Source organism: Cnephaeus nilssonii (genome assembly GCF_951640355.1).
Source record: "Cnephaeus nilssonii genome assembly, chromosome: 9".
Classification (NCBI taxonomy): domain Eukaryota; kingdom Metazoa; phylum Chordata; class Mammalia; order Chiroptera; family Vespertilionidae; genus Cnephaeus; species Cnephaeus nilssonii.
In genome coordinates this window covers 3,782,811-3,809,197 of record NC_137080.1, presented here as the reverse complement: position 1 = coordinate 3,809,197, position 26,387 = coordinate 3,782,811, and the positions used below count along the sequence as shown (strand labels likewise).

At 52.2% G+C, this 26,387-nt stretch overlaps 1 protein-coding gene across 1 annotated transcript; it reads left to right on the top strand.

The window, feature by feature from the left end:
- Nucleotides 1-7,627: 7,627 nt before the first annotated feature.
- MAS1 (MAS1 proto-oncogene, G protein-coupled receptor) lies at nucleotides 7,628-8,608 on the top strand (the record flags this gene model as incomplete). Its single annotated transcript, XM_079780136.1, has 1 exon — nucleotides 7,628-8,608. The coding sequence occupies one exon, from the start codon at nucleotides 7,628-7,630 to the stop codon at nucleotides 8,606-8,608; it is 981 nt and encodes a 326-aa protein (XP_079636262.1).
- Nucleotides 8,609-26,387: the final 17,779 nt, after the last annotated feature.

Sequence of the window (26,387 nt, the reverse complement as noted above, 5' to 3'; positions counted from 1 at the left end):
AGAGGATCGTTTCCCCAAATCCACAGTCACTGCAGGAAAAGGACCATGAATACAGGTTTAACGGTGCCCACACGTGGCCTTTGGCTAAAGTAGTAATTTCATTTTTTAAAGTTATTTTATTTTATTTTATTTTATTTTATTTTATTTTATTTTATTTTATTTTATTTTATTTTATTTTATTTTATTTTATTTTATTTTATTTTATTTTATTCTTCCCATCACCATTTATCCCCGCTATGCCGTCTTCCTCCCCGCCCCCGCTGCAGTTTCAGAATTCTCCTTTGACGCAGCCAGGGCGTCCATTTCCGAAGGCAGGTCACCTCGCGTCTCCAGGCTCCAGGCGGGAAGGGAAAACAGGAGCGGCCACCGCACACAGTGGGGTCTTTTCGCAGGAGCGCGCTGGCGGCCCCACTTCTGAGCAGGGAGCCCTGGGAGGGAGGGGCTCTGTAGGTGGGGGGACAGGTCCTCCAGGACCACAGTTCTGACCCCACAGTTCTTCGTTGGAGCCTCTGAACGCTAGCTGATGGTCTCTCCGAAGGATGACGTAGAAAGCGCAGCTTTGTGAAGGGCCGGCCCACAGCTGGCCAAGGGTGCCGGCCGAACCGGGGTGATGTTAGGAACCCGCGGAGGAACGGACAGACACCGCGTCCCAGGACAACGCTCCAAAAATGCTCTTTCTCACAAGCGGGCGTGTTCACGGCGTTTGGACCCAAGAGGACGCGTGATTGCAGTCCAGGGAAGGAATCTGCGGGCCCGTGTGCGCAGCCGGTGGGGTGCACCCAGAGCCCGAGGAGACGTGGCCTTGGTTAAATGAGGGACCTGCCCAACACTGTCTGTGAGGAGCCCGCCACGGCGCACATGCTCCCACCCCCGGGGCGCAGGCGGTCCCTGATGGAGGACTGCTGGCCTCTTACACATTCTCCTCGTCCTCTGCACAGCCGGGAAGGGTCCCCTTTCTGGCAGGTTCCAAATACGGGTGGGGGTGGGGGTGGGGGGCCACTTGGGGCTGGGGACCCAGCCGCTCGCAGCTGGGTCTAACCTGTCTGCTCCCTTAATTTTCTCACGGGCTTGCTCCCCCTCCGCCCCCCACTGCTGTGCCGGCTGTGGTTCTGCCCCACCGGGTGGGCCTGTCTAGTTGGAGGAGAAGGACCTGGGGGAGAAAATGCCACCTGTCTGAGAGATTTGTTGTTGAAGAAAAGTGCACTGAGAGTGAAGGTCGTGACTTGGGAGAGACCCAAGCAAGCCCGGGGCGGGCAGGGCACTAGCAGCCGGGAGAAGACTCCCCGAGGCTGATGGGATTCCGATCAGCCCGGGAGAGTTCTGTTCCCAGGGTTTTATCTTGGACTTTTATCTGACCAGTGAGATCTGAAGTCTCTTGCAGGACTGGAGGGCAGAGGGCGGGGCCAGCCCTGCTCTGAGACCCTGTCAATCAAACAGACAGGATAAAGAATCACTCATCACTCCAGTCAAATTTGCAAGTCGGAATTTCTAGAGTGCCAGACACGGTTCTGTTCCAGTGGTGAGTCAGACGTTGTGTACGAGCTCAGTGGTCTGCTGTGTGGGACCTGCTGTTCTCAGCCCTGATCCTGGAGCCTGTCAGCGTGCTGTGAAATGGGCCTGACCTGCCTCACCCGTGGCCAATCTCTCATAGGCGTGGCCCAGCCCCTCGATATTCTAACTCTCACTCTCTAACACCAAGGGTCAGGCTGGGCTCTGAGGACCACTCGATGGCTTTCTCCCCATAACGTAGGCTCAGCATCTAGGGTAGAGAGAGCAGAGTCCCTTCAAGATTAGGCATACATTCTAGGTTGTGACTGGAATTCACTAGGAATCCAAGAGAGATCCTGATGGAAGAAAAAAATTTTACCACTTGTGGGTCTACTAATGGGCTCTACCACTATGGGCTCCATCGCTATGGGCTCCATCACTATGGGCTCCATCACTATGGGCTCCATCACTATGGGCTCCATCGCTGTGGGCTCCATCGCTATGGGCTCTATCACTATGGGCTCCATCACTATGGGCTCCATCGCTATGGGCTCTATCACTATGGGCCCCATCACTATGGGCTCCATCACTATGGGCTCTACCACTATGGGCCCCATCGCTATGGGCTCCATCACTATGGGCTCCATCACTATGGGCTCCATCACTATGGGCTCCACCGCTATGGGCTCTATCACTATGGGCTCCATCACTATGGGCTCCATTGCTATGGGCTCTATCACTATGGGCCCCATCACTATGGGCTCCATCACTATGGCTCTACCACTATGGGCCCCATCGCTATGGGCTCCATCACTATGGGCTCTACTACTTATGAGCCCATGCCACGGCCCCTGGGTTACTAAACTTCCTTCTTCCTTGCCCCGTAAGGTCCTTCCCCAGGCCTCCTCCCCAGCCCAAGTTTACCTGTTGTTTGAGGGGAGGAAGAGGATGCTGTTTCTCTAGGACACGTCGAAGGTGTGACTTAACTCGTGAAGGTGAAGCTAGAACTTCCTTCCACACGGGCCTTTGGGGATCACAGACGTCACTTCCCCGGGCTCCGCTGGCTCTGTGCACTCCCTCCCCCAAACTCTCCTCACCTCTCCGGAGGAGCACTGCTCACAAAGACGAGCCTGGCGCAGACATAGCCACCCCACTTGTGGCTTAAGTGCAAGCCGCTTTACTTTTACAGGGAGTTGCCGTATTTTCTCTACAGGCAAATCATCATCTACCACAAATGAAGCTCCAGCTCCATCTGCAGTAATTTCTGCTTTTGTTAGTGGTGCCAATTAGTCACAAAACAATTGGCACCTCCTACCACCGCTCTCTCGGGAGGAAGAGAGCCCGGCCCTTCCCGGCGCCCCGACTCCCCGCCACCCACCGGGCTGCACGCCCCTACCTGTCCGCCACCGGGCCACGCCAGCCTCCTGCCGCCTCCTTCCTCGCTCACCTGGGGCTGTTATCAGTTTCCGAACTGGGCAGCTGGTTCTCCGCCAGGATGCACAGGCTCTGTGTTCTGGTCGGAGCGGGAAAAAGCAAACTGGTGAGGCCCGGGCCTGTTGACTTAAACAGTGACGTCGGCCCCTCCGCTCAGGGTTTCAGGCCCCCGGAGGGACAGGGTGAAGCATTCCTCCTATCTGGACGGTCCCTGGGCTGCTGAGCAGCAGACGTGTGAGCAGAGGAGCCCGCAGGTCCGCCTACCACCCCGTCTCCGTCATTCCTCTCCCTCGGGCTCTCCCCCCGCCGCCCTGCCTTTGGAACCGTCCCTGCCAGCCTGCTCCCGCTCCCTCGCCGCACCTCCTTCTGCGTGTCTGGTCCCCCTGCCACGAGCCTCCTGCCTCTGCCCTGCAGTCTGCAGATGGTCCCGGCTTTCGGCTCCGCGTCTGACTATCCCGGAAACTGCACCGCCCAGCAGCTGGCCTGTCCCTCCCTCGGAGCATCCGAACCAGGTAACCACCCGCTCTCGCATCCCCCATGGAGGCACCGGGCCTCTTGGTCTGCTGCTGAGCCCCTGCCTGTTGGGCAGGTGCCCCGACTCTCACCTCGTCTTGCCTGTTGGAGGCCTTTTGGGGGACGCCCCCGTGTCCCCTCCTCCTCCCGCAGGCAGGGTCTGCTGGCCCCGGGGCTCGCTGCTTAGGAAAACAGTCCGAGGAGAGCGGCATGTCCGGGTTCCCAAGTCTCTTTCCCACAGACTCCGAAGCCGCCTTCTCGCCCCGTTTGGATCTGATGGGTCCCAGGGGCCCGGGGCTCCTTTGACACAGTGAGGGAGACTTTTGCAGAAGAAGAGCTGCCGTGGACGAGGGCCGGGCTGGGTCTCTCCGCAGGCTCGGCCGTCCCACACCCGGTTCTGCTGCTGGGCCCTGGAGAAAGGGAACAGGCCCGGGGGAGAGGAGCTGGACGGCGCGGGGAGAGGCTGCGGCTCCCAGAGTCAGCCCCCAGGACGGCCCCAGCCAGGCTGGGGTGCAACCTGGGTGTTGCCGACGCTGTCCCTCCACCTCGGAGCCTGCTCCCAGGCCTTCTCTCTCCTCCGTGGCTCCGTATTTACACCCGTGACTCTGAAAACGGTTGTAGAAAGGGACGATGCTTAATCCTCGGGCAGTATGCCCCTCGCTGTGCAGGGGTGTACATACCGGTACCTCTCTTTTACTCAGAGCTGCTTTGTGCAGTAAGAGGATTAGCTCCATTTTGCAGGTGGCAAGACTGAGGCTGAAAGAGCTCGGCGGAGGTCCCAGGGCCGGTTACAGGCTGAGCCAGGAATCGGAGCTGGCTCCCTCTTTCCGACACCGGCTCCGCCCTTCCCTGGGGCTGCCTCTGGCTCCTCTCTCGCCTCGGCCCGTCCGGCCCTGGTGGTTCCAGGGGGCCGACCACCTCCCGTGATCACCGGCTCGTTCCCACTCCGGATCAGCGTGAAGACTCGCAGTCGCGTGTCTTTGAACGCGGCTCCCGCTGCTACGCGTGGGACCATCTGCCTGGCACAGCCCAGCCGCGGGGAGCGGCGCCGATGCTCCAGCCAAGGGAGGCTGCAGCCCTCCCTGGAGAAGATGCTGGGACCCGAGACCCTGCAGGCTGGCGGGGCAGGGGTGCCCCGGGATGCGAAGGGACCGCCCCCCGGCTGCCGCCTCTGACCTCCCCGAGCCCGTGGAGCTAGTGAGTCGGCCCCCACGTTTCGTTGTCCGGCTGCCCTGGCCCGGAGTGAGGGTCTCCCTCCGCTCAGCGGCTCCCCGCGGCTCCGGGCCCTGGTGTTCCCAGGCGCCGGCGTCCGTGTGTGTTGGCAGAGAGCGAGGCCGCCTCCTGCCCTTGTTTTGGAAACTCGTGCTTCTGTGCCGGGCTGACCGTCCCCAGTGCGTTCCCACTTCGGGGCAGAAACTTCTGTGTTCGCTCTTTCTTTTTTTGACTCGTCCGGGGGAAGCGTCCTCGGATCCGTGTGTAAACGCGGGAGCCGGGGTGGGGGGACTTTGTGACTTTTCTGGGGAAGCCACTTGCTTGGAAGCCGCTGGGCACGGCGGGAGGCGAGCTGGCTGGCCTTCCCCTCCTCTCCGTGGGCACCGCGTTGGTACCGGCCTCTGGCTCATGCAGTCGGGGGGCAGCCCGGGGCCGGGTGGCCGTGACACGGGATCTGCTCAGTCTTGATCGCTGGTGTGAGTATCTTGGCAATATTTCCCAGGCGGGGGCGGGGGCGGGGGGCGTGGGGAAAGTGCGGGCTGCTGTTCAGGGCTCTGGGCAGCAGAGAGAAGGGGGTGCCATGCCCCGGACACTCTCTTTGTGGGGGCCGTTCTGTGCATTGCGGCATCCCTGCCCCTGCCCCCCTAGATGCCAGGAGCCCCCTCTTCTCAGCTGTGACAACCCCAATCCCCAGCAGCGCCAAGCGTCCCCCGGGGACGAGACACAGCCCCTGTGAGACAGCGCTCGGAGTCGGAGAGGGAGCGGGAGGTCTACGTCTCCGCGCCGATGGCTCCAGGGTCAGGGGGCGGGGGCGGGGGCTCAGCACCGGACGGTGTTCCTGCCCGCACACCCCCAGGCCTCACCTGCCGCAGAAATTCCATCTCACGCACGGGTTTCTGTTTGCCCAGTCACCACACGCACACGCACACACACACACACACATATACACACGCACACACACGCGCACCCGCACACACGCACACGCACCCGCACACACACATACACATACACACGTGCACACACGCAGGAGGATCTGCCCTTTCCCTGGAGCTGTGCACCTGGAGGTCCAGCCTCGTCAGGTCTGTCCTGGTTGCCTAGGAACAAGTCAGTTTCAGATGGCCCACCTGGAACCCCAGTTTTGTTAGCTTTTCTCTTTTCCCCCTCCCTCCCTCCCTCCTCCTCTCCCTCCCACCCTCCCTCCCCCCTTCCTCCCTCTCCCTTCCCTCCTTCTTCCTAGAGTGATGTGTTGGACTGGGAATCCAGGACCGTGCGTAGACGGTGGCTAACTAAATGGGAACATAGAAAGAGATGCTTGCTTCTTAGATCCCTGGAAGAAAACTTCAGCAAGCATGAAGCTTTATACCTCAACAGAGCTGAAAACCCCACCCCCACCTCTGCCTGCTTGATTCTCCTGCTTTGCTATCAGCTCCACGGCCCATCTGTCCCTCTGGCTTTTGTGAGAGGTCAATGCCAGCAGCCTTTCTCCCTAGACTGGCCAGGACGTGGGCTCCGCAGAGCTCGCATCCTTGAACATCCATGGAAACCACCGTGCTTGCCTTGCCTGCGAGCCGGCGTGTTATCTCAGCTTGGCATTTCCGCGGGACGACTGGTGAAGTGTTTTCAGTCTCTGGCTCTTTCCACACCCAGCCTTTATTCTTATATTTTTATTGATTTCAGAGAGGAAAGGGGGGGGCGGGGAGAAACATCAACGATGAGAGGGAGTGCCCGACCAGCGTGGCTCAGTGGTTGAGCGTCGACCTATGAACCAGGAGGTCACGGTTCGATTCCTCGACAGGGCACAGGCCCGGGTTGCAGGCTTGATCCCCAGTGTGGGGTGTGCAGGAGGCAGCCGATCCATGATTCTCTCTCATCGTTGGTGTTTCTATCTCTCCCTCCCTCTCCCTTCCTCTCTGAAACCAATAAAAACATATTTTAAAAAAGAAATTGGACAAGTCTGTGGGTGGGGAAATGCCCTGTAACATCCGGGCAATGATGCCCCCCTTACGTAGGAAGATTAGAAGCTGATCGGAAAGCTGTAACAGAGAGGCTATAAAAGGTAAGCTCTTAAAATAGGATGGGGCCGGGCGGCGGGTGAGGGCTCGGGAGCGAGGAGCCCCAGCCACACGGCTTCCTCGCATTCGTGCTGGGTGCCGGCCTCCCTCACACGCTCCCCGGCTCCCTTCGGTGGTCTGTGAAGTGAGGGGTCCGATGAGACCAGTGGTTTCAGACTCACCGTGGGGCTCTGGCCAGCTCTCAGGGAGAAGTGGGGACCTGGGCTCCCGCCTGGCTGGCTCCCCGACCCCTGCAGGGTGGTTTGCAGCAGCTCACCTCGCCCGAGTCGGTGCCCCGCTTTGTCGCAGAACCGAGACCACACGAACAAACGCCTTCTAGCTGTCCACGCCTTTAAGAATATTGCTGCGCTCCTGCACATCACTTAGCGAGCTAGTTCCTCTCACTGGCCCATGGCTGGTGGCACTTCATGGCTTCAAACAATGGCAACCACAGCGCTGCTCTAACGTGTATGCTGTCGTCGAGTTTTAACGCCACGGACTTGGTTCCTCAGGCCGGGAGCTGGGGCCACAGGAGGTGACACAGTTTCCCAAACGCCATTCGGGAGGCTTGGGCCAGACCGGAGTGGACACCGGGCACCTGACCTCTTGCTTTGCCGGCTCCCTTTGTTGCTGAGCCACAAGCAAGTAATAATGCGGAAGTAAAGGCGATTGGGGGGTGGAAGACAGTGACTAAGTCCGCTCTCCCTCCTGGTGAAATGTCTGATTTTGTCGCCCTTAGACACAGACCTGTACAATCTAGTCAGCACCCTTTTGTATGAAGGTTACATGTATGATTATAGCTCGAAGGCTATGATGCGTGCGGAAACGCTCCCTTTCACTCCAACTCATCCATCTCCTTTCTTTTTCTTTTTTCTTTTTTTTACTTATTTACAGAAAATTCCCGGAAGAGCCCGCCCTGAGGCCTCCCCATGGGTGAGTCTAATGTGACCTCATTTGCTGTCGAGGGCCCCACGAACGCCTCGACGGGCAGGAACGCCTCCGCCAGGGACGTGCGGGAGGAAGTGCCCGCCGTGCTCTGGGCCATTATGAGCATCTCCCCGCTGGGCTTCGTGGAAAACGGGGTTCTCCTCTGGTTCCTCTCCTTCCGGATGCGCAGGAACCCCTTCACGGTCTACATCACCCACTTGTCCATCGCGGACATCTCCCTGCTGCTCTGCATCTTCATCCTGACTGTGGACTACGCCTTAGGCCACGAGCTCTCCACGGGCTACTACTACACCATCGTCACCTTGTCTGTGACGTTCCTGTTTGGCTACAACACGGGCCTCTACCTGCTGACGGCCATCAGCGTGGAGCGGTGCCTGTCCGTCCTGTACCCCATCTGGTACCGATGCCATCGCCCCAAGCACCAGTCGGCGCTCGTCTGCGCCCTCCTGTGGGCACTGTCCTGCTTGGTGACCACCATGGAATACGCCCTGTGCATCGACAGCGAAAGGCAGAGCTTCTCCCAACGCCGCTGCAGGCCGGTGATCATCCTCATCGCCATCCTGAGCTTCCTGGTCTTCACGCCCCTCATGGTGGTGTCCAGCGCCGTCCTGCTGGTCAAGATCCGCAGGAACGCCTGGGCGTCCCACTCCTCCAAGCTGTACCTGGTCATCGCGGTCACCATCGCCGTCTTCCTCACCTTCGCCATGCCCATGAGAGTCCTCTACCTGCTGTACTACGAGTACTGGTCCACGTCCGGGACCCTCCACGACGTCTCCATCCTCTTCTCCACCATCAACAGCAGCGCCAACCCTTTCATTTACTTCTTCGTGGGCAGCAGCCGCAAGAGGCGGTTCAAGGAGTCCCTAAAGGTGGTCCTGACCAGGGCTTTCAAGGACGACACGCAACCCCGGCGCCAGGAAGACAGCGGCCACCCCGCCGCCGCCACCGAGACGGTCGTCTGAGGCCCAAGACGGTGGGACGCAGGGGGGGTGTCGTCTGTGCTTGAAGTACAACGGAAGCTTCTCCTGATTGTGATCCGGAAGGACACCCGCCCCCCAGGCACGAGATGCTAACTGACCGTGAGACGGTTCTCTTGGGCTGTGTCTTCTGGGAATGCCCACCCCCGAGCCTCAGTGCCCTCTGTCCCTGTCAATACCCTCCTTCGGTCCCCCTCGCTCTTCCCAAGAACCGCGCCGGCTACTCCACAGGCGGTGCGCGGGGTGCGCGGGAAGGGAACACGAGGCTTTGCGGGCACCTGGGAGGTGGAGCGGCGCAGCGGGGAGAACTGGGTTCCGGAGTGAGGCTGTTGGGTCTGTCATTTGCTGCCCGTGTGACCTCACGCACAGGGTTTAACCCCTCGGAGCCCCGCGACCTCGGTTAGAACCTGTTGGACCGTGACCGTCCGTGTCCCTGGGCTTGCGGCGAGGATGACGTGGGAAGGCCGGTGTGCAAAGCCCCCGGCTCACTGTCATGCTCAGTGCACGCCAGTCTCCCCTCCCCGCCTTCAGGGCAAGAAGACACGCTCGCCTCTGTTCTGTGCAGCACACGCGTGGCTCTATCATGTACTGATATTGCGACATGTTTTTAAATGTTGAATGTAGATTCACGAAGGTCTTCTTCCTGCCCGCGGCGGGAGAGCTGCCCAGGGGTGCCATCGACAACGCCCGCAGGTGTCGGTCACGGGACCCACGCAGCCACGCGTTCCAGCAGCCTTTCAGGTCACGGACAGAACTTCTGGCCAGCCCTGGCCGGTGGGGTTCAGTGGATAGGACATCGGCCCACGGGCTGGCGGGTCCAGGGTTCGATCCTGATCCAGGGCACAGACCTCAGTTGCAGGCTTGATCTCCGGCCCCGGCCCTGACCAGGAGGCAACCGATTGATGTGTCTCTCTCACATCAATGTTTCTCTCTCTGTCTCTCCCCCTCCCTTCCGCTCTCTCTATAATAATTAACGGAAAAATACCCTCTGATGAGGATAAAAAACAACAAAAAACTTCTGGCCGCCGTCTGAGGGGTTGTGGTGGCGCCCTCCCCCGTGGGAATGCTTGGTGCCGTGCAGTCTGTTGTAACCTTGACATGAATTGTCATGATTGGAACTGAGCTCCAGAGTCACCGAGGGGATTGGGCCCCGGAGCGCCTCCCCCAGGAGGAGGGGTTACTTATTTGCGGCCGCAGAGTTCTCCCTGCAGCCGGTGCCGGGCCGCGCCGCTGGGCCCTCTCCTCGGGGCGCACACGCCTGGGTCATTCCTGAAGGAGGGCGGCCACGTCTCCGAGGACACTCTGAGGACCTCAGCATCTGCACGTTGCCCTGCTCGCCGGCCGCGGCTCCTGCCCGGCCCAGGTTTCAGCTGGGACGCCCGGCACGGCCTGTGGACGAACCACACCGCCGTGTCGTTTCCTGCTGCCGCCGCGGGGCCGTGACACGGCAGAGCTTGTGCGGCTCTCTGGGGAGTGCCGTGCCCACAAGGCCCACCCGTGTGTATTTGAACTTTGTCTCCAAAGGGTCGGCGAAGCCGTGATGAGAGGGTTCTCTGTCGCCGCCTGTCTCCTCTCCAGCCCTTCCCGTCGAAAGAAACGGTCCCCTGTGCGCGTGGGGGCAGCTCCCCCGGTGGCGACATGCCAGCCCCCGCCTGGCGCGGGCGGCTTCTCCGTGGGTGACATCTGGTTCGGACGCGAGGCAGCTTGCTTGCGGGAGCCCCAGATGGGCGAGGAGCGCTGACATTTCGGATGCTCTCGTTCCTGATTGAAAACAGAATGTCTCCTCTGGGCAGGAAGAGAACGCGCTCAGCGCTGTCCTCTGTGGACGTCACCTCCCGGGTGCTGCGCCGGCCGCCCGCGGCCCGTGAGGAGGGGCTCGGCCTCATCTCCTCTCGGGGGGCCCTGGGGTCGAAGAGGGATGAAAGGCTCTTCGAAGCAAGGGGTGTCCACCCGGGGAGGATTCGATGGACTGATGGGAAGCCCCCACTAACTGCCCTTCTGCAGACCCAGCGGGAAAGTGGAATGTGTTCATGAATATTAAAATTCTCCCAACCGTTTGGAGTCCTGGTTTGCAAAGAGGTAGGACTCGGGGTTTGGCAGTGTTGTAAGGTCACGTTCCTCTCTTACTTCACCCAAATTCACCCCCAAAGTCAAGTGTAAGGTAAGATAAAACAGGAAGGCCAGTCACTGTGCATAGGGGAAGCGCAGGCCAGATGGTTTATGGGAATTTAGACGACGTGCCTAAGTCTCGGCAGGGAAGCGGCGCCACTCCGGAGGATCCCCTGGGCCCGGCGGGGGTGGGGGGAGGGGGGCGTTGGGATTCAGTGCCTGAACTTGCCGAGGGGAAGGTCTGTAGCATTCGCGCTACAGTGTTCACGGACGGACGGACTTCTCTGCCCAGCGCCAGGGGGTGAACAAGGCCAAGGGGAGCAGGGGGGGCCTGGGGTGGGCGGGGAGGGCCACACAGGCGCCTACCGCTCCAGCTGCACCTGCATCCACGTCAGAGAGCCTTAAACAAAGTGTGAGGCAGTCCGGGAGGTGAAGTCACATCTCGTAGTAAAAGAGGGTGTTTCCTGGAGGTGCCCAGGGTTGCTTGAAGTAGGATTTCAAAAGGCCAGAGAGGGAGGGGGTTCCAGGCCGAGGACAGGCCTGAGGGAGGTCAAGGACAAGTGAAGGACAGGTCAGCAGGGGTGGAGCAAGCCCAGCCTTCCGCTCTGGGACTGGCTGCACAGATGCACCCCCGTTCACCACCCCGGTCTCTGTGGCTGTCATCCTGTCATCGCTGGCCTGGGGCCCCACATCCTTCACGTTCTTTGAAATGTGGCTCCCAGGGGCCCCACATCCTTCACGTTCTTTGAAATGTGGCTCCCAGGCGTCAGTCCGCGGCCACGGCCACGGTCATTGTCACCCGGTCTTGCCATGGCAGCTGTCCTCGCTCCTTATCTCCACCAGCCCTGCTCGCCCCCCTCTCTGCGGCAGCTCCACTGACCCTCAGCCTCTGTCCTTTCTGACCTCGCTGCAGCTCCAACCCAGCTGCTTCTGAAAGCAAACCCCACCCACCCACCGCGTCTGACCAGGCCCTCCTGCCCCACATCATCCCTGTCTCCCTCCCGCGGCCCCGAGGCCTCTTGCCGCTCCCGGTTGGGTCCCCTGCGTCTGTACCTCCTGCACCACCTCTGCCCCTGAGCAGGCAGACCTCAGGTGTCCCTGGTCCATCACCTCCCTGGGCGCCTTCCTTCTGCTGCCCGGTCGCCTCGCCCCTCACCAGGCTTCGGAGCAAGCAGAGGCCTCTCCCGGCGGAAGGTCCGGGCTCCTGCAGTCACGGTCCCACCGGCTGGTCCCTCATCAGGGCCCTTGAGCCTCCCCCCGCCTCCCCTCGGCGGCTCTGCCAAACTCCCTGTCCTCACACTCGGCCACCTTTTCCTCACTGTCCCCGTCTCCTCGCTGTCTTGCCTCAGAGGTCCCTGAAAAGAAACCCCAAGGTCATTAGGTAACAACTCTCAGGTCGTCCCCCCCTTCTGGGAGAACCCCAATCCGCACGGCTCCCTCCTCTTCTCCTGCCCGAGGACTTCAATCCTCTTCCAGAATTCCCCGTCCACCCGCCTCCCAGACAACCATCTGACTTCTCCTGCATTAGCAACCACATGGGTGGGGTGTTAGAGAGTGAAAAATCGAAGTCCTGACAGGGTCTACACGACCCTCTCGGCGCCCCCAGCGTTCCCCAGGGTTAGTGTGGCTCCCTCCTCTGTTGCTCTGTCTTTTTGCAATTCTTCGAAAAGGCCAAGTACACGCCTACTCCTGGGCTCCCACCGTCAATGCTGCTTTTCCTGGGCGGACTCCCCAGTCTCGCTCCCCTCCCCTCTTCCCTCAGGCTTCTGGTCAGACGTCAGCTCGCAGGGAGGCTCTCGCCAGCTGGCTGCCGGGCCACCACCCCAGTCGTCTCCTCCCCCGCACCCTCACGCTGCACCTGGATGCACTCCGGAGCAGAGCGGAGCGGAGCGTGGGGACAAGGCCCAGGCCCGGCCGGCTGGCTGGCGTGGTGGGAGCCACGCACCCACGGGCTCTAGGTGCTCCCATCTGAACACACAGTGGAAAAGCGAGCGCCGCCCCACAGCCCTGGCAGCTCCTACCCCGCCGTCCCCCTCACAGACACCCTTCTCTTCTGGAAAGGGCCCCCACTCCTGCCTGTACTTTCCCCGCCACCACTCACCCCTTCACACCCACCAGCGGAATTGCGACCCGCCCGCCACGTTGAAATGGGCTCAGCGAGGGGTACAAGTGACTTGCACCTCGTCACACCTGATGGCCCTGCTCTACCCATGCCTTCTGCGGCGTATGACAGGGCTGACCGCACTCCTGTTCTTTCTTCCTTTTTAGAGAGAGTAGAGGGAGGGGGAGAGACAGAGAGAGAGAAACACCCATGTGAGAGAGACACATCGATTGGTCGCCTCCCACCCTCGCCCGGATCAGGGCCAGGGATCAAGCCTGCAACGAGGTATGTGCCCTTGACCGGAATCGAACCCGGGACCCACATTCTATCCACGGAGCCAAGTGGCTAGGGCTGGCCACACTCTGTTCAAAAGGCCCCCTTGAGCCCGGCTGGGTGGCTCAGTGGTTGAGCGTTGACCTATGAACCAGGAGGACATGGTACCATTCCCAGTCAGGTCACATGCCCGGGTTGTGGGCTCGATCCCCAGTGTGGGGCATGCAGGAGGCAGCCGATAAATGATTCTCTCTCATCATTGATGTTTCTATCTCTCTCTCTCCCTCCCTTCCTCTCTCTGAAATCAATAAAAAGAATACATATATATATAAACTGAGTGGCCAGATTATTATGATCTCTGAATGCATAATAATCTGGCCACTCAGTGTATATCCTATATAATAAAAGGCTAATATGCAAATCGTCCCCTTGACCAGGAGTTCAACCAGCAGGCAGGCCGGCCAACTGCCCATGTCCCCTCCCCCTGGCCAGGCTGGCCGGACCCCACCCATGCACGAATTCATGCACTTGGCCTCTAATAAATATATATATACACACACTGAGTGGCCAGATTATTATGCGTTCAGAGATCGTCATGTTAACGGAAAAAAACCATTGAAACCTGTAAAGAATTTTTGTGAGTTTATTTGAGCCAAACTGTCGACATATGCCGGGAAGCAGAACCTCAACGAATTGAGATAATGCTCCGGAGAATGCAGGGATACATCTATATATATATACATTGAAATCAAAGGAAAGGGACGTAGGTGACTTACATGAAATCCATTGGTGATAGATTAGGGAGGTGGGACAAAGCAAAGCGGGGAAACCTCTGGGATAGGGTGAAAAGTGAAATGATGGACATGTGCTTCTCTTACAGAGATGGATACAGGATACTTTAACGTAATTAATAGCTGACAATTAACTTGATAACAATAACAATGAGGGAATGTCCCTGTGCCATTTGTTGTGCCCTGAGGGGTCCGGGGTAAAAGGAAGTTACAAGTTACCCAGACATCTCACAGATATGTTATCTTAGAGGCAAAAAGGCAAATGGGCTCAGGAAAGAAGATCTAAGTTGATCTTTGTCAGGGAAGATATCGGACTAGGACATGACTACCCACTATAACCTGTTTGTAGTTAAATATTTAATTTTCAAACCATCCTTTGTGGTTATTCCAGGTCTCTGAGTTTGCAAGACTGCCATGCAGGCCTCCCCTGAGCTTGTCAGGTCAGCATGTGGCTCCTTTCGTCCAGTCATAACCTGGCCACTCAGTGTGTGTATATACACGTATATGCACCTCTTTCCGCTGTGAGCCCCGCTCAGGCTCCACCAAGTCGAAGCAGCTGTGCTGTCCATGGTTGAACCTTCACGCCCGCACGGCCCCTGCTCACATTTTCTCCGGGTCACGCTCTTGCTATTACCACGTCACACGTGTATGCTGCATAACACACAGCCTATTCCTGTGTGCTTTTGTGTGAGTTGTATCGTGGTCTATGCCGCCGTCGGCCGATGGTTTTCTCACTCAGCGTTACGTCGAGGGCTCGGCCTGGCTGTTGCGTGTCCTGCGGTTTGTTTATTTTCACAGCTGAAGCGGACTCCGCTGCGCTGACAGCCCACACGTGATTCTCCTGCCCCCGGACGTTTCCAGGTTTTTGGGGTTTTGTCTGTGTCACGGGGAGCGTTGCTGTTGAGCGTCCCTGTCCGTGTCTCCGAGCACGCCGTGCAAGAACTGTGCTCGGGCAGGTGCCGGGCAGGCGGCGGGCTCAGACTTACAGAACCGGAGCCGCGTGTCCCGGTCCCGAGGCGGCGGCCCGTGGGGAGGAGGGTTCGGCTGCAGGGCACCTGGCCACCCGCCCTCTCTGCGAGGCTCAGCGCGGGCCGGGGAAAGGGCATGTTATAGGCTTAGTGCCCTACAGACTGTCCGAGGGCTGGGTGAGGCCGGCCCTCACCCCCAGGACCGGCGTCCCTGGAACAGAGCCGCGTGGAGACGGGAACACACGGCCGGGCGAGGCAGAGCAGACACGGGAGCTGTGTCTATAAGCCAGGAAACCCAAGCTTGCCAGCGGCCACCAGGAGGGGGGAAGGCCAGGAAGGAGTCTTCTCTGGAGCCCAGAGGAGCTACCAGCGCCGGGCAGGTTCTCCACCGGGCACCTGTCCCCTCTCTCCGGCAAGTCTCCCCCTAATTACCTCCACCACCTTTCTCTCTATGCACATGCATCTTGATATCTAATAGGGGGGTTCCCTCACCCCACTCGTTTTATTTGGGGTGATATAGCCAATGCTGCCGGTGCTCTGCCCAAATCTCTCTCTCTCTCTTTTTTTTTTAAATATATTTTTATTGATTTCAGAGAGGAAGGGAGAGGGAGAGAGAGATAGAAACATCCATGATGAGAGAGAATCATGGCTCGGCTGCCTCCTGCACGTCCCCCACTGGGGATCGAGCCCACAACCTGGGCATGTGCCCTTGACCGGAATTGAACCTGGGACCTTTCAGATTGCAGGCCGATGCTCTGTCCACTGAGCCGCACCGGGCAGGGCCCAAATCTCTTTAAACTCCTTTACGTGCTCCATGGCCCCACCAGTGTTTCCCGGGGCCCTTCCCAGGGGGTCCCTTTCCCACGTAGCCCTGGGTGTCCCTGTTCCAGGGTCTTCTGAGGAGCTCACCGTTTAAAACATCGGCGTTCCATAGGCATCTTAGAATCTCTCTTCAGGCTGCATGGAAACCTGGTTGCAATTTTGTTTCGAATTTTTAAAATAGAATATATAGACCAGTTTTGGGGGAGAATTATGCCCTTATGACATTAAATATTTTTTACACATGAATAGGAAACATTTTTTTTTCATTTACAGGACTTTTTTTTTTAGGACCTTTTAACAAAGGTTTTATAATTTTCTGAGGAATGGTCTTGCACATATTTTATTCGATGTATTTCCAGCACCATTTAGTTTTGTCGCCGTTGTAAATAGTGCAGGTTTTGTTCTGTTTTTGCTTCCCAACTGTCGCTATAGAAATGCCGTAGGTTTTCGCCCTTGGTCCTGTTTCTTCGGGATGCTTGGGGATTGTTGGCTGGATTCTGGACATTGTATGTGAGAAATGTGTGTCTGGAGCTCTTTGCCAAGCTAGCAAAGCCCACAAACTTCTTAGAAGAATGTTTTAAAATGCAGAGAATTGGATGCATGGGGTTCCAAAGACACCCATTCCATGAGTTGCAACCCAAAGGCGCTGGGGCCCAGAGACCCCCGATGAGGAGCAGCGTGGAAGTTCTGGGTGATGTTCTCGCACCGGAGGGTGTTCACCGCCGACCTGGGCGAGGCAGCGCGGCGTTCAGTCACCTTCACCCAGTGGTCGGCAAACTCATTCGTCAACAGAGCCAAATATCAACAGGACAACGATTGAAATTTCTTTTGAGAGCCAATTTTTTTAACTTAAACTATATAGGTAGGTACATTGTTATTAACTTAATTGGGGTACTCCTGAGCTGGCCTTTGCTCAAAGCTCAAGGGGCCAAAGAGCCGCATGTGGCTCGCGAGCCGCAGTTTGCCGACCACGGCCTTAACCCAACGGTGACCTGAGCCGATGGGAGGCTGAACTGCAGGTTTGGAAGCCTCAGTACCTCCGGTTTCCACGCTCCTGCCGGGGGCACCCCTCCAGGGGCCCACACAGGGACGTGGTCTTCTGTGGGATAACTCCCAACAGAGAGAAAACCCCACCACCCAGTGTTATGGGGAACATATTTGTCAGAAGCGAATACGTTTCCACAGGGAACAGCCTCCCGGACTGTAGCCATCGAGACATTCATCCCCGGGTTTGGACGTTTACGGACGCAGGAGTGTGGGGTCGCCTTGGCTTTCAGAGGTAGGCGGGGCGTGACGAGCCAAATCAGTGATTCTTCCGTTTTCTGCGGAAAATGCTGGACATCTTTTTATGAGGACCATTAGCTATTCCCTCTAGCGTAGTACTTTTGTGAGGAAAAGAATACTTCTAAATATAGTTATTAGTTACCAAATAACAAGGCACATGAATGATCAGAGGCCAGCTGCCTTCTGTGCCTTCAGTGATCCAAAGCATGGTTTAGGATGTTTTCATTGTACACTTCTGACCTTTGAGTTCATTTACATTGGATGCTGGCAACAGAGAAGATTATATAAAAGCACAGCCTCCTTCTACCAAATAAAGGCCTGAGTTTAAAAATATATATATTTTTATTGATCTTTAGAGAGAGGAAGGGAGAGGGAGAAAGAGAAACATCCATGTGAGAGTGAAACATTGGTCGGCTGTCTCCTGCACGCCCCCTAGTGGTGGAAATCGAGCCTGACACCTGGGCATGTGCCCTGACTGGCAACCTTTCTGTGCACAGGATGATGCCCAACCAACTGAGCCACACCCGCCAGCGCCAAGACCGGAGGGTTTTGTTTTTGTTTGAAATCTCTTTAAATTTAGAAATATTAAATGTTTGGTTAAGACAAAAAATTTTAGGGCTTTATTTTTTAAGGTAGTTTTAAGTTCACAATGAAACTGGGGGGAAGGTACAGAGATGGCTCAAATACCCCCTGCCCCCACCCATGCATAGTCTCCCCTATGACCAACATCCCCCATCAGGGGGCACATTGGCTACAATGGATGAACCGACACTGGCATATCATAGTCACCCAAAGTCCATCGTTTACCTAACAGTTCAGTTTTGGTGTTGGAGAGTCCATGGGTTTGGACATGTCATTTGATAATGGCACCTGTCAATCATTACAGAATCATACAGAGTACAGTCTCCCTCATTACCGCAGGGGATATGTTTCAAGACCCCCAGTGGATGCCTGAAACCAGGGGTAGTACTGAACTCTACATATGCCAGGTTTCCTCCTACTCATCCATACCTTTCAATAAAGGAAGTTCTTTTTAAAAAAATTTAAATTCTTTATTGTTTAAAGTATTACATGAGTCTCCTTTCCCCCCTATTGACCTCTCTCTAGCTGCTCCCTACATTCTTGGATTTTTATCATTAAAGTCTCATACTCTTACATCTTAAAGGAAGTTCTGGATGGCTTCTCTCTGGCATATCCGAGCGAGCAGGACTTCTCTTGCACTTTGGGGACATTGCTAAGTAAAATGAGGGTTACCTGAACATACTGCAACAGTCCATGTGGCACCCTAGGCAGCTACTGGGCAACTAACGGGTGGGGAGTATCTACAGCTTGGAAACCCTAGACAAGGGGATGATTCACACCCCCCGCAGGACGGAGCAGGAAGGCACACAATTTCATCACACTCCTCAGAGCAGCACGTAATTGAAAACTTATGAATTTTTTATTTTTAGAATTTTCCACTTAATATATTTAGACCGAGGTTGACCATGGCTAATTGAAACCATGGAAAGCAAAACCACAGATAAGGAGGACTACTGTATTTTCTCTGCCCTACACATTCTCTGGGTTCTGCCTACTTATCCCTCCCTGCCTCCCAACTTGTGGCAATTACTGATCTTTTTACTGTCGCCACGATTTGCTTTTTCCAGAATGCCGTTTGATTGGGATCACATAGTGCGTAGTTTTTTTCAGATTGGCTTCTTTCTATCCACGCTCTATCCGTGTAAGATTCCTTCACGTCTTATGGCGTGATGGTTCATTTATTGTTAACGCTGAATGATACTCCATTGTATGGATGTACCACGGCTTATTTATCCACTCACTTGCTTAAGGACAACTTGGTTGCTTCCAAGTTTTAGCAGTTAGGAATCATGCTGCTATAAATACCCACGTGCAGGTTTTTGTGTGGACGTAAGTATTCACCTCTTTGGGGTAAATACCAAGGAGCAGAATTGCCAGGTTGTCTGTTAAGAGGATGTTTAGTTCTGTAAGAAACCACCAAACTGGCTTCCCAAGTATCCGGATCGTTGGTATTCCCACCGCCAGGGAATGAGGGTTGTTCCACATCCGTGTCAGCATTTGGTGGTGTCAGCGGTCTCGATTTTTGTTTGTTTGTTTGTTTTTGTAATGTAGCATATTCACTAGAGTAACACCAGGGCATATTTAACTTAAAAAAATAATTCTTTATTGTTGAAAGTATTACATATATCCCCTCCCCCCCCCCATTGATCCCCTCCAGCACGCCCCCTCCCCTCTCCCCGCCCCAGGCCTTCAGCATGCTATTGTCTGTGTCCATGGGTTATGCATTCAAGGTCTTTGGTGGATCACCTCCCATCCACCCCTCCCCCTCCCCCTCCCCCTTCCTCCCTCCCCCCCCCTTCCCTATGAGATTCCGCACTCTGTTCCTTGCTTCCATGTCACTGGGTCCATTCTGTTCATCAGTTTATTTTGTTACTTAGATTCCACATATGAGCATGATCATGTGATACTTGTCTTTCTCTGACTGGCTTATTTCACTTAGCGTGATACTCTCCAGGCCCCTCCAAGCTGTCTCAAAGGTCTGATCAGTGACTTGGAGGAGCATTTTTTCATGTCTCTTGGCCTTCTGTATGTCCTCTTTGGAGAAGTGTCTGCTTAGGTCCTTTGCCCATTTTTAAATTGGATTGTTTGTCTTCCTTTTGTTAAGTTGTATGAATTCCTTATATATTTTGGTTATTAACCCTTTATTGGGTGTATCATTGCCAAATATGTTCTCCTATACAGTGGGCTCCCTTTTCGTTTTGTTGATGGTTTCTTTTGCTGTGCAGAAGCTTTTTATTTTGACGTAGTCCCATCTGTTTATTTTCTTCTTAGTTTCCTTTACCTTAGGAGATGTGTCTGTAAACAAATTGCTACGAGAGATGTCTGAGATTTTGCTGCCTATGATTTCTTCTAGGATTTTTATGGTTTCTCAACTTACATGTAAGTTTTTTATTCATTTTGAGTTTATTCTTGTGTATGGTGTAAGTTGGTGGTCTAGTTTCATTTTTTTTGCATGTATCTGTCCAATTTTCCCAACACCATTTATTGAAGAGACTCTCTTGACTCCATTGTATGCTCTTGCCTCCTTTGTCAAATATTAATTAAGCATAATGGCTTGGGTTGATTTTTGGGTTCTCTGTTCTGTTTCATTGATCTACATGCCTGTTCTTGTGCCAGTATTGGTACCAGGCTGTTTTTATTATGGTGGCTTTTAGTATAATTTGAAATCTGGTATTGTGATTCCTCCAACTTTCTCAAAATGTTGCAGCTATTCGGAATCTTTTTTGGTTCCATATAAATTTTTGGAGTATTTGTTCTAGCTCTGTGTGATATGCTGTTGGTGTTTTAATAGGGATTGCATTGAATTTGTAGATTGCCTTGGGTAGTATGGACATTTTAATGATGTTGATTCTACCAAACCATGAACACAGCATATTCTTCCACTTGTTTATATATCTTCTTCTATCTCTTTTTTCAATGTCCTGTAGTTTTCTGAGTACAAATCTTTTGCCTCTTTGGTTAAGTTTATTCCTAAGTATCTTAATTTTTTTGTTGCAATGGTAAATGGGGTTGTTTGTTTAGTTTGTTTTTTTGTGAGTTTGTTATTGGTGTATAAAAAAACCATCAATTTCTGGGTGTTGATTTTGTATCCTGCTACAAATTGCCAAATTCATTTATTAAGTCTAGTAGTTTTTGGTGGAGTCTGGGGTTTTCTATGTAGAGAATCATGTCACCTGCAAATAATGACAGTTTTACTTCCTCCTTTCCAATTTGGATGCCTTTTATTTCTTCTTCTTGTCTGATCTCTGTGGCTAGGACTTCCAGTACTATGTTGAATAAGAGTGGTAAATGCGGACATCCCTGTCTTGTTCTTGTTCTTAGGGCAAAAGCTTTTAATTTTTGCCCATTGAGTATGATGTTGGCTGTAGGTTTGTCATATATGGCCTTTATCATGTTGAGATATGCTTCCTCTATTCCCACTTTGCTGAGAGTTTTTATCAGAAATGGGTGTTGAATTTTGTCAATGCTTTTTCTGCATCTATTGATATGATCATATGATTTTGTCTTTCAATTTGTTTATGTGATTATCACGTTTATTTACAAATATTGTACCAGCCTTGCATCCCTGGAATAAATCCCACTTGGTCATGGTGTAGGATCTTTTTAATATATTGCTGGATGAGATTTGCTAAAATTTTGTTGAGGATTTTAGCATCTGTGTTCATCAGGGATATTGGCCTGTAATTCTCTTTCTTTGTGGTGTCTTTATCTGGTTTTGGGATTAGGCTAATGCTGGTCTCATAGGAAGAGCTTGGAAGTGTTCCTTCCTCTTGGATTTTCTGGAACAGTTTGGGGAGTAGAGGTGTCAGTTCTTCTTTGAATGTTTGGTAAAACTCCCCTGTGAAGCCGTCTGGACCCGGGGTTCTGTTTGCTGGGAGTTTTTTTTTTATTATGGCTTCTATTTCATCTGCTGTTATTGGCCTATTCAGGTTTTCTGATTCCTCCTGATTCAGTTTTGGGAGATTATATTTTTCTAGGTGTAGAGGGCCGCCTGGGAAGGCACATGGACATTCTTTAAATTGTCAGCTGAGCCTGAGGCAACTGGCAGAGCCTCAGCTACCCCCCCCCCCCCCCCCCCCCCCCCGCCCCAAGAAGGCAGGGGTGTTATTCAGTTCTGACTTCTTACCTTTGTCCAGGTGTTGGCAGGGGCGGGTCTAGATATGTAAATCCAGTAATGCTAGGGCCTACTTAAGAATGCAAATAAGCTCCTTTGATCCTAAGTTTTGGTGCTACTTCCTGGTATTTTGGGATATAAAAATAAACGCGCTACGTGGGGTTGGGGTCGCTGCCTCTCCATCAGAGAGAATGGCGTCCCACCTAGCTCCCAGCTTGCTTCTATTTCTGCGTCTTGGTCTCTTTCATTCTTTTATTTCTTAACCCCCAGCTCCTCCACTCAGCAACCGGACCCGTTCATTTTCTGTGATGGACGTGGAAAAGAGAGAAACCCCGCTACGCTAGGCATTTGTCCATTTCATCCACATTGTCGAACTTATTGGCATATAGTTGTTCATAGTATTTTCTTACAATCCTTAGTATTTCTGTGGTGTCGATGGTTACTTCTCCACTCTTGTTTCTGATTTTATTTATTTGGGTCCTCTCTCTTTGTTTCTTGACGAGTCTGGCTAATGGTTTATCAATTTTGTTTATTCTTTCAAAGAACCAGCTCTTGGTTTCATTGACTTTGTATTATTTTTTTAGTCTCTATGTTATTTATTTCTGCTCTAATCTTTATTATTTCCTTCCTTCTACTTACTCTGGGCTTTTCTTGTTGTTCTCTAAGCTGTAGGGTTAAATAGTTTATTGCAGATTTTTCTTGTTTTTTGAGGTGTACCTGTAGTGCTATGAACTTCCCTCTCAGGACTGCTTTTGCTGTGTCTGATTTTGGGTTGTTGTGTGTTCATTTTCATTTGTTTCCAGGAAGTTTTTGATTTCTTTCTTGATCTCATTGATAACCCATTCATTGTTTAATAACATGTTATTTAGCCTCCATGTGTTTGAATGTTTTTGGGTGTTTTTACTGTAGTTGATTTCTAATTTCATTCCACTGTGATCTGAGAAGATGCTTGATATGATTTCAATCTTGAACTTGTAGAGACTTGTTCTGTGTCCTAACATGTGGTCTGTCATTGTGAATGATCCATGTGCACTTGAGAAGAATGTATGTTCTGCAGCTTTGGGGTGCAATGTTCTATAAATGTCTATTAAATCCATCTGATCCAGTGTGTCCCTTAGAGTCTCTATTTTCTTGTTAATTTTTTTGTCTGGGTGATCTATCCAGTGAAGTCAGCAGAGTTCCCTACTATGACTGTGTTGTTGTCCATCTCTCCATTAAAGTCCTCTAGAAGTTCTTTTTATATTTTTAGGTGCTCCTATATTGTGTGCATATATGTTTACCAGGGTTGTATCCTCTTGTTGGATCAATCCCTTTAGTGTTATGCAGTGACCTTTGTTGTCTCTTGTGATGCCCTTCATTTTAAAGTCTATTTTGTCGAATATGAGTATTGCCACTCCAGCTTTTTTTTTTTCTTTTCCATTTGCATGGAAAATTTTTTCCCATCCCTTCACTCTCATCCTGTGTGAGTCTTTTGTGTGTGTGTGAGTGTGTGTGTGTGTGTGTCTTTTGTTCTGAGTGAGTCTCTTATGGATAGCATATAGTTGGGTCATGTTTTTGTATCCATTCAGCTATCCTATGCCTTTTGACTGGAGCATTTAATCCATTTACATTTAGAGTTATTATTGATAGGTACTTACTTATGGCCATTTTAATTCTGTATGCCTAGGTTTCTCTCTCTGTTTCTTCTTTTTATTGCAGCAGTCCCTTTAGCATTTCTTGTAATGCTGGCTTGGTGGTGATGTGTTCCGTTAGCCTTTTTTTTTTTTTTTTGTCTGGGAAGCCCTTTATTTGACCGTGTATTTTGAATGATAGCCTTGTTGGATATAGTGATCTTGGTCTCAGATCCTTGCTTTCCATTACCTTGAGTACTTCATGCCATTCCCTTCTGGCCTGTAGAGTTTCTGATGAGAAATCAGGTGTCAGCCTTATGGGGACTCAATTGTGGGTAATCGTTTTCTTTTCTCTTGCTGCCTTGAAGATTCTCTTTGTCTTTAATTTTTGGCATTTTAATTATGATGTGTCTGGGCATGGGCCTGTTTGGGTTCTTCTTCTTCCTTTTTTTAAAAAATATATTTTTTTTTTATTTCAGAGATGAAGGGAGAGGGAGAGAGAGATAGAAACAACAATGATGAGGGAATCATTAATTGGCTGCCTCTCGCATGCCCCCTACTGGGGATCGAGCTCGCAACACAACCCGGGCATATACCCTTGACCAGAATAGAACCTGGGACCCTTCAGTCCACAGGCCAACGTTCCATCCACTGAGCCAAATCAGCATGGGCTGTTTGGGTTTCTTCTTGCTTGGGGTTCTCTGTGCCTCCTGAACTTGCGTGACTTTTTCCTTTACCAGGTTAGGGCAGTTTTCTGCCATTATTTCTTCAAACACTTTCTCTGTCCCTTTCCCCCTTTCTGACTCTTCTGGCACACCTGCTATTCTAATATTGTTACATTTCACTTTGTCCCACAGCTCCCTTAAGCTGTCCTCCTATTTTGTAATTGTTTTCTCTTTTTGGTTCTCTAAACGAGTGATACTTTCAACTCTGTCTTCTAATTCACTGAGTCGATCCTTAGCTTCCCCTGATATGCTGTGTATTCCTTCCAATGTGTTCTTTATTTGTGTTATGTCATTCTTTATCTCAGACTTCTTTTTTCATAGTTACTATATCTTTTTTTATGCTGTTGAGCAACTTTACCATCATTACTCTGAACTCTGTTTCAGATAAATTTCTTACCTCTGATTCATTTATCTCTTCTTCTGGAGAATTCTTTAGTTCTTTCATTTGGGGGTTGTTTCTTTGTCTCTTCATTTTGGCTGTCTGTTTGGATTTGTGACTCTGTATTAGGTAGATTCTCTACACCTCTCAATTTCTAGTGCAGGACAGTGTTAAAGGCTGTTTCTGACTAATTGGATCAGGCAAAGACTCAAAGCCTCCAGAGACCGCCTCTGCCTACAGACTGATAGGATTCTGACTTGAATTGCCCCCAGGCAATCATTCTCAGGTGTGGCAAGAGTTTTTCAACAGGGTGGGGCAGTTGCTTCTGCCTGGAGGCTAATAGTTATTTTTGGTCTCTTAAGTGGCCTCAAGGCAAGGTGTTTTCCAATAGGGTGTGTCAACTGTCTTCCCCCCAGGCAAGGCAGATGTCTATGTGGGAAAGATGTCCTTTGCTGTGTGAGGGAATGACTCAGCCCAGGAAACTGGGGGTGTCTGCCTTCTGAGCTCTAAGCCCCGAGTCCTCAGTCCTGGCTTCTGCTCACACAGCCCCAGTCTACTTCACCCTCCCTCTGCCAGAGCACAAGGTGGCTCCCCAGGGAATTTTGTGCATTGGCCCTTTAAGAGGGTGCCTGAATTTTCAGTCATCACTTCTTGGCAGACAGCAACCCCATCACTTTTCACAGCCAGATGCTATGTGGGTACCCTTCTCAGTTGTGGTGCTCTCTGCTGGGGGGCCCAGCTTGGAGATTAGATCCCAGAGTTCTCAGTGGCTCCCCCCCCACAGCTGAGATCTCTCTCTGGGACTTCAGTTGCTGTCTGTGGGTGCCCACCAGCCCTTTCATGCCTCTGCCCCTCCTACCAGTCTCTATGCGGTCTCCACTTCCGGTCCTCAGGTATCAGGACTCTCTCCTGTGAGTTTTCTGTATTTTAGTTGTATTTCCAGTTCGTTCCTGGCAGCATGTCCGTGCAGCATCCACTTACCCTGCCACCATTTTTAATCCCTGTATCTCATTGTTTTTTGATTTGCATTTCCCTGATGACATATGATGTGGAGCATCTTTTCATATGCTTATTTGCCATCTGTATATCTTCTTTGGTGAAGTGTCTGTTAACGTATTTGGCTCCTTTTTTAATCAGCTTGTTTTACTATTGTTGAGTTTTAAGTGTTTTTTTTTTTTTTTTGTATATTTTGGATAACAATCCTTTACAAGATTCGTCTTTTGTAAAGATTTTCTCCCAGTCTGTGGCTTGTCTTACTTTCTTGACATTTCATATAGCAAAAGCTATTCATTTTAATAAAGTCCACTATTAATAAAGTCAAAATTATTTTTTCATGGAATATACATGAAGATGTTTTTCCTTTTGACTTTTCCCCTAAACTGTTCTTGTTAAAAAAAAAAAAAAGCACTACATGTAGTACAGTACTCTCCATATCACAGGATTGAATTGCTTGAGGTCAGCTGGAAGAGAAACATAGCCCTCCGTAATATGTGACTTTAAAATGGTCATTGCAATTCTCTACCTTGTTGATTCAAATCAATTCAAACACTGACTGCCTTCTATAGCCATGCACCATGCTAAGCGTAAGTGGTGTGACCCTGGTTCTGAGAGTCTGTGTTTTGTACCAGCTTGAGTGTAAGCAGTGCAGGATTGCTCCGTAGGTGAAATGAACCAATGAGACAGGGATCAAAAACAAAGCAAGCCCAGCCAGTGTTGACCTATGAACCAAGACATCGCTGGTTTGATCCCTGATCAGGGCATATGCTTCTCTTTAAAAGGGGGCGTGTTTCTCTCTCATCGATGTTTCCATCTCTTTCCCCTCCTCTCCTCTCCCTACCCCCCAAAATCAATAAAAACATATTTTTTAAAAACAAAGCAAAATATTTATTTTCAACTTACTTAGCATTTTGCACACAGGAAAATCTAGAGATTATTTCTTAAGGTAATTCTTTTAAAAATAATATCTTTATTGATCTCAGAGAGAAAGGGAGAGGGAAACATCAATG